This window comes from Colletes latitarsis, chromosome 6, assembly GCF_051014445.1.
Source record: "Colletes latitarsis isolate SP2378_abdomen chromosome 6, iyColLati1, whole genome shotgun sequence".
NCBI lineage: Eukaryota > Metazoa > Arthropoda > Insecta > Hymenoptera > Colletidae > Colletes > Colletes latitarsis.
This window is the reverse complement of record NC_135139.1, coordinates 7,507,853-7,523,757: the sequence shown is the minus strand read 5'-3', so window position 1 is coordinate 7,523,757 and position 15,905 is coordinate 7,507,853. Positions and strand designations below refer to the sequence as shown.

The 15,905-nt window shown below is 33.8% G+C and overlaps 1 protein-coding gene across 4 annotated transcripts in view; it reads left to right on the top strand.

The window, feature by feature from the left end:
* LOC143342733 (uncharacterized) overlaps nucleotides 1-15,905 on the top strand; it is a 164,410-nt gene that overhangs the window by 124,331 nt on the left and 24,174 nt on the right. For 3 of the 4 annotated variants that reach the window (XR_013079855.1, XM_076766913.1, XM_076766912.1), the window contains one exon: nucleotides 15,659-15,892. The exons of the other annotated variant lie outside the window; for it this stretch is intronic. Coding sequence is in view for 2 of the 3 variants with exons in the window: in XM_076766913.1 (XP_076623028.1) it covers nucleotides 15,659-15,892 (234 nt within the window). In the remaining variant the exon portion in view is untranslated. The remainder of the gene's footprint in view (nucleotides 1-15,658; nucleotides 15,893-15,905) is intronic. 4 annotated transcript variants of the gene reach the window in all.

The window sequence follows — 15,905 nt, the reverse complement described above, 5'->3', positions numbered from 1 at the left end:
TTTCTTCACAGAATTCATCTTCCATAGACTTATTTTATGTCATTTCGCTTCATCAGTTTGAACATACAGCGGGAATAAAATTAAGTGTGCAAACAGTGGAAATGGTTGTTATTCAAACTTAATAAAAATGTATTATTGATGAAATCTTAGTGGAAAATGTCGAGAAATGGCCTTTCTTGACACTGGTTGGAAAATAACAATTTCTATACAACGTACATTTGTGCATCGTAATAAGTCAGGAATAAATAGTTATTTAATTAACGTATAGTAGGGAAAAATTTGTTAAAAATAAATTTAAATAAAAAAATAATTTGATAAAATTTCAATTTTTATAAGAAACTTGCGATACATATGTGTAAACATTAGAATTCATAGCGAGCAAAACACAATTATTTTGTTTTACAAATCACAAAAGTAGATCACATCTTATATTTTTTCGCAATTTAGTGCTATACAGTGAAGATAATAAATATTTTAATGTGTCAATTTAATATGTTTCTTACGACGAAATTCTAGGAATATAATTCTAAATATTGAAGTTTATAAACAAATATTTATTGTGAAATTGATAAAGTGCTATTTAGATTCTTATCTTCCTTATTTATTTGTTGAAAAAATATTAGTGAAATGTTAAAAATGGAACTTTTAATGAATGTGAAATATATATACATCGTATCAATGTTAAAGGTAGATTAATATTTAATTGCAGAAATATCAAAAGATGGAAATAAAAGTCGAAAGATTATTGAGAATTTATTAAAAAATTCTGAATATCACGGAAAGAACAAAAGAGTACTTGGAATTTCATTTCATTTCATTTCATTTCATTTCATTTCATTCGTCAATAAAGGAATCCTATACAAATTGATACGTGTATAACACGTGATGTTCAATGAACAAAAATTAAATTTTCGTAAGCGTGTTATCTTTTTGCCCTGTAGCGTAATTACGAGGGCTGTTCGAAAAGTCCGTGCAAAATTCGAATCGTAATGGGAATCGTAAAGAGCAACGAAATGGAGGAAAACGAATTCCGCGTGTTAATAAAACATCATTCGTTCGAGACGGGAAACTGCATTGGAAACCAAAGTCGAACTTGATAAATATGATAGTTTGCACCTTCGATCAAAGTGATTTATAAGTGGTTATGTGATTTTCGGTGCGATCGAATGGGCACAAATATCTCTGAACGCACCGGTTGCTCTGTCGAGGTCACAACACCGGAAACGATTTAAAAAATCCATCATACGGCGACAGGTGATAGAAGTTCAAAAGTACGCGAAATTTCTGGGGCATTTCAATCCACCGCGTTTAGAATAGTTTGCACGAACCTTTGCAAACGAAAATGTTGTTCCCAACATGGGTGCTATGTTTGCTCACGATTGAACAATAGCGTGAACGAGTAAACGCCTCGAAGCGCAATTTGGAACTTTTACACGAAAATCCAAATAAACTTTTGCGTTATTTCATAACAGCAGACGAAACGTGCATCCAGAAACGCAAACAGTGGGTTAAGCCTGAAAACATTCGCCAAAGGATGGAAAGATTGTTTTATTAGCGAGGAAGGTTATGGATTCTGTTTTTTGGGATGAGTATAAATTTGATTGATTGCTTCAAAAGGGCAGAATAATAACTAAACAATACTAAGAATAAGTAGACTATTGGAGAACCAAGGTTGATCGTTTAAATGTTGAAATTTAGACAACAAAATATCTAACGAAAAGAAGTTTCTTCCTGCGAGGATAATGTATCGTTCATTTGCATTTGTAAATTATAAAATTGTTTCTTACTTGCTTCAAAAGGGCAGAATAATAACTAAAGAATACTAAGAATAAGTCGACTATTGGAGAACCAAAGTTGATCGTTTAAATGTTGAAATTTAGACAACAAAATATCTAACGAAAAAAAGTTTGTTTCCTCACCAAGATAATGTGTCGTTGATTTGCAATTGTAAATTATAAAATTGTTTCTTACTTGCTTCAAAAGGGCAGAATAATAACTAAAGAATACTAAGAATAAGTCGACTATTGGAGAACCAAGGTTGATCGTTTAAATGTTGAAATTTAGACAACAAAATATCTAACGAGAAGAAGTTTCTTCCTACGAAGATAATGTGTCGTTCATTTGCAATTGTAAATTATAAAATTGTTTCTCACTTGCTTCAAAAGAGCAGAACAATAACTAAAGAATATTCAGAATAAGTCGACTACTGGAGAACCAAAGTTGATCGTTTAAATGTTGAAATTTAGACAACAAAATATGTAACGAAAAGAAGTTTCTTCCTACGAGGATAATGTGTCGTTGATTTGCAATCGTAAATTATAAAATTGTTTCTCACTTGCTTCAAAAGGGCAGAATAATAACTGAAGAATACTAAGAATAAGTTGACTATTGGAGAACCAAGGTTGATTGTTTAAATGTTGAGATTAAGACAATATCTAACGAAAAAAAGTTTGTTTCCTCACCAAGATAATATGTCGTTGATTTGCAATTGTAAATTATAAAATTGTTTCTTACTTGCTTCAAAAGGGCAGAATAATAACTAAAGAATACTAAGAATAAGTCGACAATTGGAGAACCAAAGTTGATCGTTTAAATGTTGAAATTTAGACAACAAAATATCTAACGAAAAGAAGTTTCTTCCTGCGAGGATAATGTATCGTTCATTTGCATTTGTAAATTATAAAATTGTTTCTTACTTGCTTCAAAAGGGCAGAATAATAACTAAAGAATACTAAGAATAAGTCGACTATTGGTGAACCAAGGTTGATCGTTTAAATGTTGAAATTTAGACAACAAAATATCTAACGAAAAAAAGTTTGTTTCCTCACCAAGATAATGTGTCGTTGATTTGCAATTGTAAATTATAAAATTGTTTCTTACTTGCTTCAAAAGGGCAGAATAATAACTAAAGAATACTAAGAATAAGTCGACTATTGGAGAACCAAGGTTGATCGTTTAAATGTTGAAATTTAGACAACAAAATATCTAACGAGAAGAAGTTTCTTCCTACGAAGATAATGTGTCGTTCATTTGCAATTGTAAATTATAAAATTGTTTCTCACTTGCTTCAAAAGGGCAGAATAATAACTAAAGAATATTCAGAATAAGTCGACTATTGGAGAACCAAAGTTGATCGTTTAAATGTTGAAATTTAGACAACAAAATATGTAACGAAAAGAAGTTTCTTCCTACGAGGATAATGTGTCGTTGATTTGCAATTGTAAATTATAAAATTGTTTCTCACTTGCTTCAAAAAGGCAGAATAATAACTAAAGAATACTAAGAATAAGTCGACTATTGGAGAAGCAAGGTTGATCGTTTAAATGTTGAGATTAAGACAATATCTAACGAAAAAAAGTTTGTTTCCTCACCAAGATAATGTGTCGTTCATTTGCAATCGTAAATTGCATATTTCTCGAATACTGGCACCTTCTGTTTACTTATTTCGAAATTTGAAAAAACTGGTCGGATGTTTAAGAAAGAAATTTGTAATAATAAGCGAAACAAATACCTATTTTGCAGAGTTGGACAGATAATACTGTACGGATGGAGTAAAAGTCTTAAGAATCGTTGGACCAAGTTTACTTTAGAGGGGACTATGTAGAGAAATAAAAATGATTTTTGTCCAAATAAATGTTTCCTTCATTAGTTTTGCATGGGACTTATCAAACAGCCCTCGTACTTCGGAAACTGAACGTCATCCGAAGAATACGAGAGTAAAACGCATTAATTAGGTGAGTTACGTTCGCTATGAATTCAAATGTTTACGCGTGTTCGTTACATCAAATTATAACTATAGTTTTCTGATGTTTTGAGACATAGAGACGCATGCTATGTAGATGTCTTGTTGGACGAGTGTCACAACCGAGTATTTTTCGACATTGTTTTCGTAGTGGTTGAAAACGATTGCTGTATGTTTTACACCGGCGAGATTAATTCTATTCGTGTTACAATAAGTCTCTAAGGTCGTAGACTCTTTTTTTTATCACCTTGTAAAATGAACAAAGTTTAAACACGTTTTTCTCGAAATGTTATTTTCTTAACTGGCGTTCATAAAATCTCAAAAACTATACATTCGATTGCTTTGAAATTTTTACACGTTGTTCCACATACTAATAGTTCTCGCCCGAACCAAAATCAAATTGTTATAATGAGTTTATCATATCTTTTTTATTAAAAAGTTGCAAAAGAAACGACGAAATTTTGCAATTTTTACTTTAAGCTTTCACCATTTTGTTAATTTGCAACATAAATTAATTATTTTGGTCCGGGTGATAACTGTAAACCCACCGAATAAAAATCTTTTTGATTTTTCTGATTCGGTCATCCTTGAGAGCTGTAATCACGTACGCCAGCGTTTAAACACATGTTTATTGCAGACGTGATAACAACATTAAAAGTTAATAAAAATTAATAAAAAAATTATCTTGTATTCCCAAAGGATAGCTAAGTAAGCTGCATAAAAGAATCATAGCGTCAAATTTAAGACTTCCTTAAAAAAAATTAAGAAAAATGGTTCAATTTTCTATCATTTACATGAGACTCCCCCCTTAAGTTTTCATCGGTAGTGCTGTTTCGATTAACCCTTTGGCGCTTGAATATTTAAAAAATTGCAATAGTGTCACAAAATTAACAGGGTTATTTGGTAATTAAATTTTTTAATTTATTTTTTAAAAACAACAATTTAATATTCCTCAAAAACTTTTTTGTTTTTCTTTTAGCAGTATGACTGATGTCGTTAACGTTCGATTACATAATGTTCTGCCTTTCCTAAATTTTCGTTTATTATTTCAATATATTTGTTTGCATTCATTATTCAATTCGCCAAATCCATTCAGAACATTAATGATCCTGCACCAAATTTAACAGTTGACCTAATAATATAAAATGGCTTTTTGCATGCTTTGTATAAATATTAATTTCAATTATTCGCTAAATAATCTATGTACCATAAAGATATACAGAGTGTTCCGCATTTTTCCGTACACACATCAGCAGTGTGCTCCGCAAGTACAAATAAGAATAAAGTGTTATACAGGGTGTTCGGTCACCCCTGGGAAAAATTTTAATAGAGGATTCTAGAGGCCAAAATAAGACGAAAATTAAGAATACCAATTTGTTGATGGAGGCTTCATTAAAAAGTTATTAACAATTAAATTCAAAAATTTCAAATCGTTCTGGAAAAATTATTTTCGGTTGCAGAGGTCAATTACAATCATTTTTGGTGAATACACATACTTCCGAAATCCTATCCACTTTCGAGAAAAAAATTCGAGTAAGTGCTGAAAGTTTTGGGTGAAAAAAGAAGACTTTCACATCGTCTTGGAAAAATTATTTTTAGTTGCAGGGGTCAATTGCAAGCATTTTGGGTCAACAGACATACCCTCGAAATCCTACCCACTTTCGAGAAAAAAATTCCTTACCGAAAATATAATTTCTGTCCAGAAATGTCTGCCCGAATTTTCATGCGAATCTTTAAAACGTCATAACTTCTGAACGGATTGGACGATTTCAATGTTTAAAAAAGCAAACTACGCGTATTTTGGTGGAGAATATGTTGAAATCGCAAAAATATTCGAAAAGTTGGTCCTTGACCCCGCAAAATGAGAAAAACCCCATAAAAATGGTCCAATTTTCAAACAGCCATAACTCCTACAATTCTGAATATATTTCAATGAAACTTTTTCTTGAAGTAGAGCTCATGGGTACCTACAAAAAAGTATTACACAATTTTTCTGTAGGGCGTCAAATAAAATTACTAAAAATGAAAAAGTAATTTTGAAGAAAAATCGAAGGGGGTAGGTGCCTAAATTTTTCGGCGTAGATGAAAAGTATCAAATCGTTCTGGAAAAATTATTTTTAGTTGCAGGGGTCAATTGCAAGCATTTTTGGTCAACAGACATACCCTCGATATCCTACCCACTTTGAGAAAAAAATTCCTTACCGAAAATATAATTTCTGGCCAGAAATGTCTGCCCGAATTTTCATGCGAATCTTTAAAACATCATAACTTCTGAACGGATTGGACGATTTCTATGTTTAAAAAAGCAAACTATGCGTATTTTGGTGGAGAATATGTTGAAATCGCAAAAATATTCGAAAAGTTGGTCCTTGACCCCGCAAAATGAGAAAAACCCCATAAAAATGGTCCAATTTTCAAACAGCCATAACTCCTACAATTCTGAATATATTTCAATGAAACTTTTTCTTGAAGTAGAGCTCATGGGTACCTACAAAAAAGTATTACACAACTTTTCTGTAGGGCGTCAAATAAAATTACTAAAAATGAAAAAGGAATTTTTAAGAAAAATCGACGGGGGGTAGGTGTCTAAATTTTTCGGCGTAGATGAAAAGTATCAAATCGTTCTGGAAAAATTATTTTTAGTTGCAGGGGTCAATTGCAAGCATTTTTGGTCAACAGACATACCCTCGATATCCTACCCACTTTGAGAAAAAAATTCCTTACCGAAAATATAATTTCTGGCCAGAAATGTCTGCCCGAATTTTCATGCGAATCTTTAAAACATCATAACTTCTGAACGGATTGGACGATTTCTATGTTTAAAAAAGCAAACTATGCGTATTTTGGTGGAGAATATGTTGAAATCGCAAAAATATTCGAAAAGTTGGTCCTTGACCCCGCAAAATGAGAAAAACCCCATAAAAATGGTCCAATTTTCAAACAGCCATAACTCCTACAATTCTGAATATATTTCAATGAAACTTTTTCTTGAAGTAGAGCTCATGGGTACCTACAAAAAAGTATTACACAACTTTTCTGTAGGGCGTCAAATAAAATTACTAAAAATGAAAAAGGAATTTTTAAGAAAAATCGACGGGGGGTAGGTGTCTAAATTTTTCGGCGTAGATGAAAAGTATCAAATCGTTCTGGAAAAATTATTTTTAGTTGCAGGGGTCAATTGCAAGCATTTTTGGTCAACAGACATACCCTCGATATCCTACCCACTTTGAGAAAAAAATTCCATACCGAAAATATAATTTCTGGCCAGAAATGTCTGCCCGAATTTTCATGCGAATCTTTAAAACATCATAACTTCTGAACGGATTGGACGATTTCTATGTTTAAAAAAGCAAACTATGCGTATTTTGGTGGAGAATATGTTGAAATCGCAAAAATATTCGAAAAGTTGGTCCTTGACCCCGCAAAATGAGAAAAACCCCATAAAAATGGTCCAATTTTCAAACAGCCATAACTCCTACAATTCTGAATATATTTTAATGAAACTTTTTCTTGAAGTAGAGCTCATGGGTACCTACAAAAAAGTATTACACAACTTTTCTGTAGGGCGTCAAATAAAATTACTAAGAATGAAAAAGTAATTTTGAAGAAAAATCGAAGGGGGTAGGTGCCTAAATTTTTCGGCGTAGATGAAAAGTTTCAAATCGTTCTGGAAAAATTATTTTTAGTTTCAGGGATCAATTGCAATAACTTTTGGTGAATAGACATACCCCGAAATCTTGTGCATTTTCGAGAAAAAAATTCAGTACGGTCGGAACTTTAAACGTTAATAACTATTTAACGAAGCCTCAATCAACAAATTGGTATTCTTGATTTTTGTCTTATTTTAGCCTCTAGAATCACCCATTAAAATTTTTCCCGGGGTTGGCCGAACACCCTGTATAACAAAGAATTCATAAATGCTTTGTTAGCAATGAAGTGTCGCTTTAGTCTTACTTTTGCTTATAGAACACACTGCTGAAGTGTTTACGCAAAAATGCGGAACACTCTATATAATATATAAATCTTAAGTTACATAATAGTTATCGTACTTCGATTAAATTTAATTCATTCCTATTTTCCCTGCCTGTCTACTTAATTTTGTTCGCAACTGTATCGTTATTTCGATGCATAGTTGCATCAATGGCTACCGTAAATCAACCGCCTGTTAAGGGGTTGCACAAATTGGACGTTTCGACGCGGCCGCGTATATTACGGGCGATGAGCGTTAAGGGGTTAATCTTGAACGATAACCGTTTCCATTCATTGGCCGTTTAACTTTGTCCATGGTTGTATACCAGCATCGTTTTGATTATTGGCCAGCCACTGTTTCGTTTCCTTTCACCTTGCTTTCGCGTAAGGTAATGCACCCACACGGCTATCATGCTGTTAATTAATGCATGCACGAAACGGTCGTTCAATTAAGGATGCAGAGGCGAGTCGCAAGATTCTCGCAAGATAGGATATGCGAAGTCAAGTGGCCCGGATTACACGGTAATCACGTAGTAAACTCCTGGAGCGTTACATCGAAACAAGCGGCGGTTGGGCAACGGGACGCATCGATATTTGCGGCGCCATGCAAACCCGCTACGGGGGTGGTTCTCACGGATGCGGCGGAGTCGATACCGCGTCTTCCCGTCGTCATTAGCATTCGTGATTCATATATTATGCAAATATCGTGGATAATACCGCGTAAGCATCACGGTCGACAATGGTGCTTGGTCGACGTCGCCGATTTCAGGTTACAGTTCGCGTATCGTCGTCTGGGTCGCGTCAGCTTTCGAACGCAGCCGATTGATGATGACAGAAATTTCCGTGGTGGAGCGCGTATCGAGCGCGTGCCAACGAAAATCCAGCCGGTTGTAATCGGATTAAAGGATTTACGAGACGATATCGGTGATCAATGCGCGCGCCACTAATCGCTTTTGAAACAATAGGAATTGATGAAGTCAGGGATACGCGGTAGACGCGACGAGTCGAATGTCTCTCGATCGTTCCCTGGTGATTTCTAATCGCGATCTGCGCAATGCTCGCACGTTCCGTCGTCTGTATCTCGTTTTCAGGTTAATTCGAACTGGAAATGACTGACACGATGGTACAGATATCATTAATTATTTAGAGAAGTATTGGGACATTTGTTTGCTGTTCCAGCAATCTGAACACGTAATCCAAATATCAGATATTTGTGGATATTCAACGATATTGAAATTGTATTTTCAAACGAGCATATTGTTTAATTTAATAATTTGGATATAGTAAGTCCTCAACCTAGCTTTCCATATAGGTCGAATAACGTTCAAGCTGAATTGTGTGAAGATCAGTTCCAGGTTACTAAGGAGAATATGGGTCAGACTAAATGTGTAACTGCTGTCAGGACTGCTCTTCTGTTCTTCTTACAATTCATTTGATGTACATATTTCGTTGCAGAAGATCATTAAAATTAAACAGCTGCATACGTACACCTTTGCGTAGAAAAGAACTTTACATACACGCATATAAAATAGGAACAAGACTATAACTAGGGGTATAACCTATCTACGAATCCGTGTAACTCGAGGACTTACTGTACACTTGTGGGGGTATTTTGGTTTAGCACTTTAGAAATCAAAATTTTGATATTTGTATACCAGAATACCCCATCAATATATCGAATTAGTTTTAATAATTTTATTTTTAATTTCGTCCTAATTATTAGGTCGCCCCATAAGTTCGAGTTTTGTTGTAAACGGATAAGCGTTACTTTATTAAACTTTCTATATTACGATTTGTTGGTTAGTTTAGTCGATAATATTTTATAAGGTCTAAATTTAACATTATGTGTAAAACGCAAGCAACACTTTCTGCATCAAACGTTAAATAAAAATTGGAATTCGAATAACAGAATTAAGTCACTTTTGAAATTAATTAAAATCTAACTGGAAATTATTTAATAACTGGATCTCAAAATACACATAGAATACAGTTTAAATTATAATAGTTGGTATATTATATTATTATATATATGGTATAATATTATTAATATTAAGGGATACATTAATGAATCCGGAGAAAACAATTATTTACGAAAATATGCTGGCTAGAAATTACGCAAACATTCTGTATACAAATATAAATTCAGTTTCAATTAAATAAACAATTTATAATTCAGATTTATAGTCATATAATCAATAGGAATTGCTGAAACTTCTTTGGGTGCATAGAGTCAAAGTAAATTTAAAAATAAATATAGAAAACCGCATGAATAATAATAGTTGATATGTTCATCGGATAGGGGATGAAAAGCCCTTTAAAACGAGTGGTTATTCAAGTCGATAGCTTAATTAGTTCCAGAGATACAAGGGCTCGAAGCGTTTGTTTACTTTTCATTGATGACGTTACGAGGTCATGGACCGCACGTGCTCGTAGTAAGAGTAAACACTACGCCACGATGCACGTGTGATGGAAAAAGAGGGAGTCTCGACGCATTAGACGGAGACAGAGATAGTTGAATTAGAAAAATTATCCCCTCATTTAAATTACAATATCTCCAAAACGGAATGTCAGATCGATATTTACTAAAAACCACTTTAAAGGGGAGGTCTTGCCACTTCTAACAGTAACTCAATTATGAAGAAAATACTAGTAGTTTCAAATCTGCATGTGTGTAAAGTTAATTACATATTCAATTAAATAAACAATTTTTAATCTAGTATTATCGCACACTAGTCGTATAATCTATAGGAATTGCTGAAATTTCTTTGGATGCATACAGTCAAAGTAAATTAAAAAATAAACATAGAAGACCGCATGAATAATAATAGTTGCTATGTTCATCGGATAGGGGATGAAAAGCCCTTTAAAACGAGTGGTTATTTAAGTCGATAGCTTAATTAGTTCCGGAGATATAAGGGCTCGAAGCGTTTGTTTACTTTTCATTGATGACGCCACGAGGTCATTGACCGCATGCGCTCGTAGTAAATAGTAAATAGTAAACATTACGTCACGAGGTCACGATTGTCACGATTTACGTGCGAAAGATAGAGAGAAAGAGAGGGGGAGAGGAGATAGTTGAATTTAAAAAATTACCCCTTCATTTAAATTACGATATCTCCAAAACGGAAAGTCGAATCGACAATAAACAAAAACCGTTTCAAAGAGAAAGCTTTGCCGTTTCCAATGATGTGAACTGTTTATGGAGAAAGCACGAGTGGTTTCAGAATTGCGCGAGTCTAAAGTTTTATTACTTTCAATACGCGTTAATAGGGTTTTGTAAGACGCAGAGATAGAGATATAATGAAATTTTTAAAATTACGCTTTCATTTAACTTATGATATCTCCAAAACGGAAAGTCGAATCGACAAAAAACAAAAACCGTTCCAAAGGGGAAGGTTTGCCGTTTCTAATGATGGATCAGTTATGCAGAAAGCATGGTTTCGCAACTGTACACGTTATACTATTTTATTAAAATCCTAAAACAAGTAGTAAATTATTTGGATAATTTAACTTGTGACAATTCTATTAAATGTTTTTTTTATATATTCAACTGTTCAACAATTTTAGGGAATCGTTAGATTCTAAAGAAGTTTGTAAATAATATTAACACTCCTTTTTCTGTTTTTGGATGATTCTGGAATAACCGAAGTAGAATGTTCTGCACTAGGTCCGACAATAATACCACGAACTACTTGTATTGAATCAGACCAAACTAGTCTTAAGTATTTTGGTATTCTTACAAAACGAAAGAATCGACTAATTTAAAAATAAATATTAGTTACATATTTCTGATCGTTCTGTTAGTGTGACAAATTTCATAAAAATTAGCGATCGACAGTTTGGTACGTTCCTTTTTAAGGAGGTATTGCTGTCTAGACTGTCAATTTCACGGCCCTTTTTGTGATTTTTTTTCTAATGATAGGTAGGCTGTTTTGTACTGAGACTTTGTAGATATATTTATTCATCTTATAAGTATGTACAATATTTTTTTTCATGGAAAAATATTAAAAATCGTGGGAATTATAACTTCTTATTTAATAGCTCTTTTGGAAAAGGTGCTCCAATGGCTTTCAGGATTCCAGATAATTTGAAACAGAGAGGGTTAAAGTATCTTCATAAGGAAGGTTGTAGTTATAGCAGGAACCAGGGAGAAGTCAAAATCCTGATAAATAAAGAAATGGCGACGCTTCAAGTTTCGAATTTCTATTTGTTAATCGTTCTTTTGTCTTTAGCATATCAAAAAAAATAGTAAAACTCAATATTTTTTTAAATCTCTAGTTCCAGCTATAAAGGCGCGTCTGCTGAATATTCTCTCCAAATTTGAAGTCAATCGGACTGCTAGATCTTAAAATATCATGTAAGCTAGTTTAAATGCATTTTTTAAAACAAGAAGCTATAACTCTCGCAATTTTTAATATTTTTTGATGAAAAAAATACTGTACATACCTATAAGACGAATAAATATATCTGCAAAATGTCACTACAAAACAACCTACCTGTCGTTAAAAAAAAAATCACAAAAAAAGGCCGAAGATATGACAGTCTAGACAGCAATACTCCCTTAAGTTACAAATTTTATCCCTCGTTGATTCGAGAAAGTCGATCGTACTTATGGGACGACCTAATAATCGAAGGTAATTGATCGTACAAAACCCAGTTTTGCAAAGCAATAGGGAACACGAGGTGTGATGTATACACGATTTGTTCTCGTAAATCGATTCGAATACAGTAGTCTCCGGTTATGTGAAATGGAACCACGCCCACTCGAGTTCCTCGTAACCGGGTAAGGTCGCGTTTCTGAACTGCGATCGACCTTTTTTTATCTCGGGTCGAGGCCGAGTTTTGCTCGTTGAGGATCGTGAATGGGATTCACCGCGAGTGAGCGCGATAAAGTAACAGCCAGTGAGTGTCAGATTACCAGTGCCCGATGGCTCGCAACCGCGAACGATAAGGCACGCGCGTGGGATGAGTTATCCATTAGTGAAAATTAAAAGTTTGATATTATTCCGCATATCTCCGTGACAGTATACCTAATGGATTGGTGAGGTTTCACCGACGAAAATTAGCTCAATTTCTACCTCATACGGATTATTTTTAAGCACACGATGCTCGAATCGTTTTGAAAAATTAAAAAACTCTAATTATTTAATTTTTTAACTCTCTATAATCTGGCTTACTTTTGGCTTCTGGGGAAAGTATAGGTCATAGATATATCCAGTAGATAAAAAATAATATTTAATTATACTTTGCATAACCCATCAAATTATTATAAGAATGTATACTTAATGGCAGTTACAAGGAAAGTTACAGAGTCTTGAAACTCCTTTCATTTATTGACTTTTTCGGTAATTTTTCGAATAGAAGATCGCGCTTACTGATTTGCATCTATTTTTGCTTTCTCTTGCGAAGACAAAACTTTTCCTAGCGGCACTTTAATACACCATAGAATTATTTAATGTTTTCATATGAATATTGTATTTCAGTATCAATACTTATTCTTAATAAGATGAGATCGAGGTTACTTCTATGTATGATGAAGAAAAACTGAGAAATACTTGCTGTTCTTATACAGGGTGTTTGGCCACCCCAGGGAAAAATTTTAATGGGAGATTCTAGAAGCAAAAATAAGACGAAAATCAAGAATATCAATTTCTTGATTGCGGCTTCATTAAAAAGTTATTAAAAAAATAAATTAAAAATTTTCAAATCGTTCTGGAAAAATTATTTTTGATTGCGAGGCTGAATTACAATCATTTTTGGTGAATAGATATACCCCCGAAATCCTACCCAGTTTCGAAAAAACAATTCGTTACCGAAAATATAATGTCTGATCATGAATGAATGATTACTCTGAAATTTAACGTGTCTCAAATCGTTCTGAAAAAATTATGTTTAGTTGCAGGGGTTGATTACAATCATTTTTGGTGAATAGACATATCCTCAAAATCCTGCGCATTTTCGAGAAAAAAATTCCTGAACGAAAATATAATCTATGGCCAGAAATGTACCCCGGAAATTTCATGTAAATTTTTAAAATATCATAACTCCTGAACGGATTGGACGATTTTAATTTTCAAAAACGCAAACGACGCGTATTTAAATGAAGAATATGCAGAAATTGTAAAAATATTCAAAAAGTTGATCCTTGACCCGTAAACTGAGAAAAACCCAATAAAAATGGTCCAATTTTCAAACAGCCATAACTCCTACAATAGTCAATATATTTCAATGAAACTTTTTTCTAAAGTAGAGCTCATAGGTACCTACAAAAAAGTATTAGACAACTTTTCTACAGTGCGTTAAACAAAATTACTAAAAATCAAAAACGAATTTTTAAGAAAAATCGACAGGCGGTAGGTGCCAAAATTTTTCATCGAAAATGAAAAGTTTCAAATTGTTCTGGAAAAATTATATTTGCTTACATGGTTCAATTACAGTCATTTTTGGTCATTAGACATATCCTTGAAATCCTACCCACTTTCGAGAAAAAAATTCGTTACCGAAAACATAATGTCTGATCACGAATGAACGATTCCCCTGAAATTTAATGTGTTTCAAATCATTCTGAGAAAATTATTTTCGGTTGCAGGGGTTGATTACAATCACTTTTGGTGAATACACATACCCTCGAAATCCTATTCACTTTCAAGAAAAAAATTCGAGAAAGTGTGAAATTTTTCGATAAAATTAAAAAGATTCAAATCGTTTTGGAAAAATTATTTTTGATTGCGGGGATCAATTACAATAATTTTTGATGAATAGACCTACCCCCGAAATCCTACCCACTTTCAAGAAAAAAATTCAGCACGGGTGGAATTTTAAACGTTGATAACTTTTTAACGAAGCCTCCATCAGCAAATTAGTATTTTTGATTTTCGTCTTATTTTGGCCTCTAGAATCTCTCGTTAAAATTTTTTCCTGGTGTGGCCGCCGTACAGCCTGTATAAATTTCGTCTTTGCCTCTATTAACATATTAATATTTTTGTTTACCAAGCGATGAACAACGCGAGATTGTTTACATTTATTTTACCCCAGTGGTTAGCGAAAGATTACCCCATACCATTACCAGATATTTATAAAATAATGGAATATTTTTTTGAAAATCATAGTGTTCATATAGAAATTTCGTCCACTGTACATTTATGTAAATTGAGATGGAATTTTTTAATGAAATTAGCCTTCCAAGAATATTCATTCTGGTCAACATAAACGGTAGTAGGTACACTGTTTTTTTATCGAGCGGAAAAACAATTATTTTATCTAACCGGAAGCTACTGTATTGCTTCTGCCAGGATTATACGAGGGTCGTTCAATAAGTCATTAGAAAACGATAGAAAAACAAATTATTTTAGGTAGATTTTTTTGTTATTTTTCAACATAATCTCCTTCTAGCTCTATACACTTTTCCAAGCGTTTCTCCAACATTTTTAAGCCATCTAAAAAGTAAGATTTCAGAAGGTCCTCAAAATAGGCGTCTGTTTGGGCGGTGACCTCCTCGTTCGACGTGAATTGTTGTCCGCAGAGGCATTTTTTAAATTTTGGAAATAAAAAGAAGTCACTGAGGGCCAAATCCAGTGTATACGGTGGATGTTATAATAATTCAAACTCTAATTCCATGATTTTGGCCATCGAAACTGTACAGGTGTGCACCCGTGCATTGTCTTGACGCAAGAGGAAGTTTCTTGCTTCGATCGACAATAAAAATAAAACCATGCGGTGAATATAACTGAGATTATGACAGCTGTCTAGCGAGTCATCACGCTTGCTAAAAACAAACCATTTTCGATGCTACGTGCGCCAGGTCTTGGATTTTCTAAGGGCTTATCAAACGACCCTGGTATACCGTTTTTTAATTGTATTCGATGCGTAGAAAAATTGGGAAATGCGTTCCTTTAATAATACAGACAGGCGACAAACACGTCGAGATACTTTTCTTTATTTTCTCAGATATAAACAGTATATCCTGTCCACCGCTAAATCCAGAGGGTCGAGGGTATTTAATATGTTCTCGTATGGCGACACCAAAATCGTGGAGGGGTAGAGTTAGACGAAAGGTGACCAATCGACCAGGTACCAAGTGTTTCTTGAAGTGTCCCCACGGGTACCAACTCCACGGAGAATACGAATTAACTTGTCGGTCGGATGGCACGTGGGACGGGCCGAAGCACGGCGAATGTGTCAGTGAGTAAAGCGA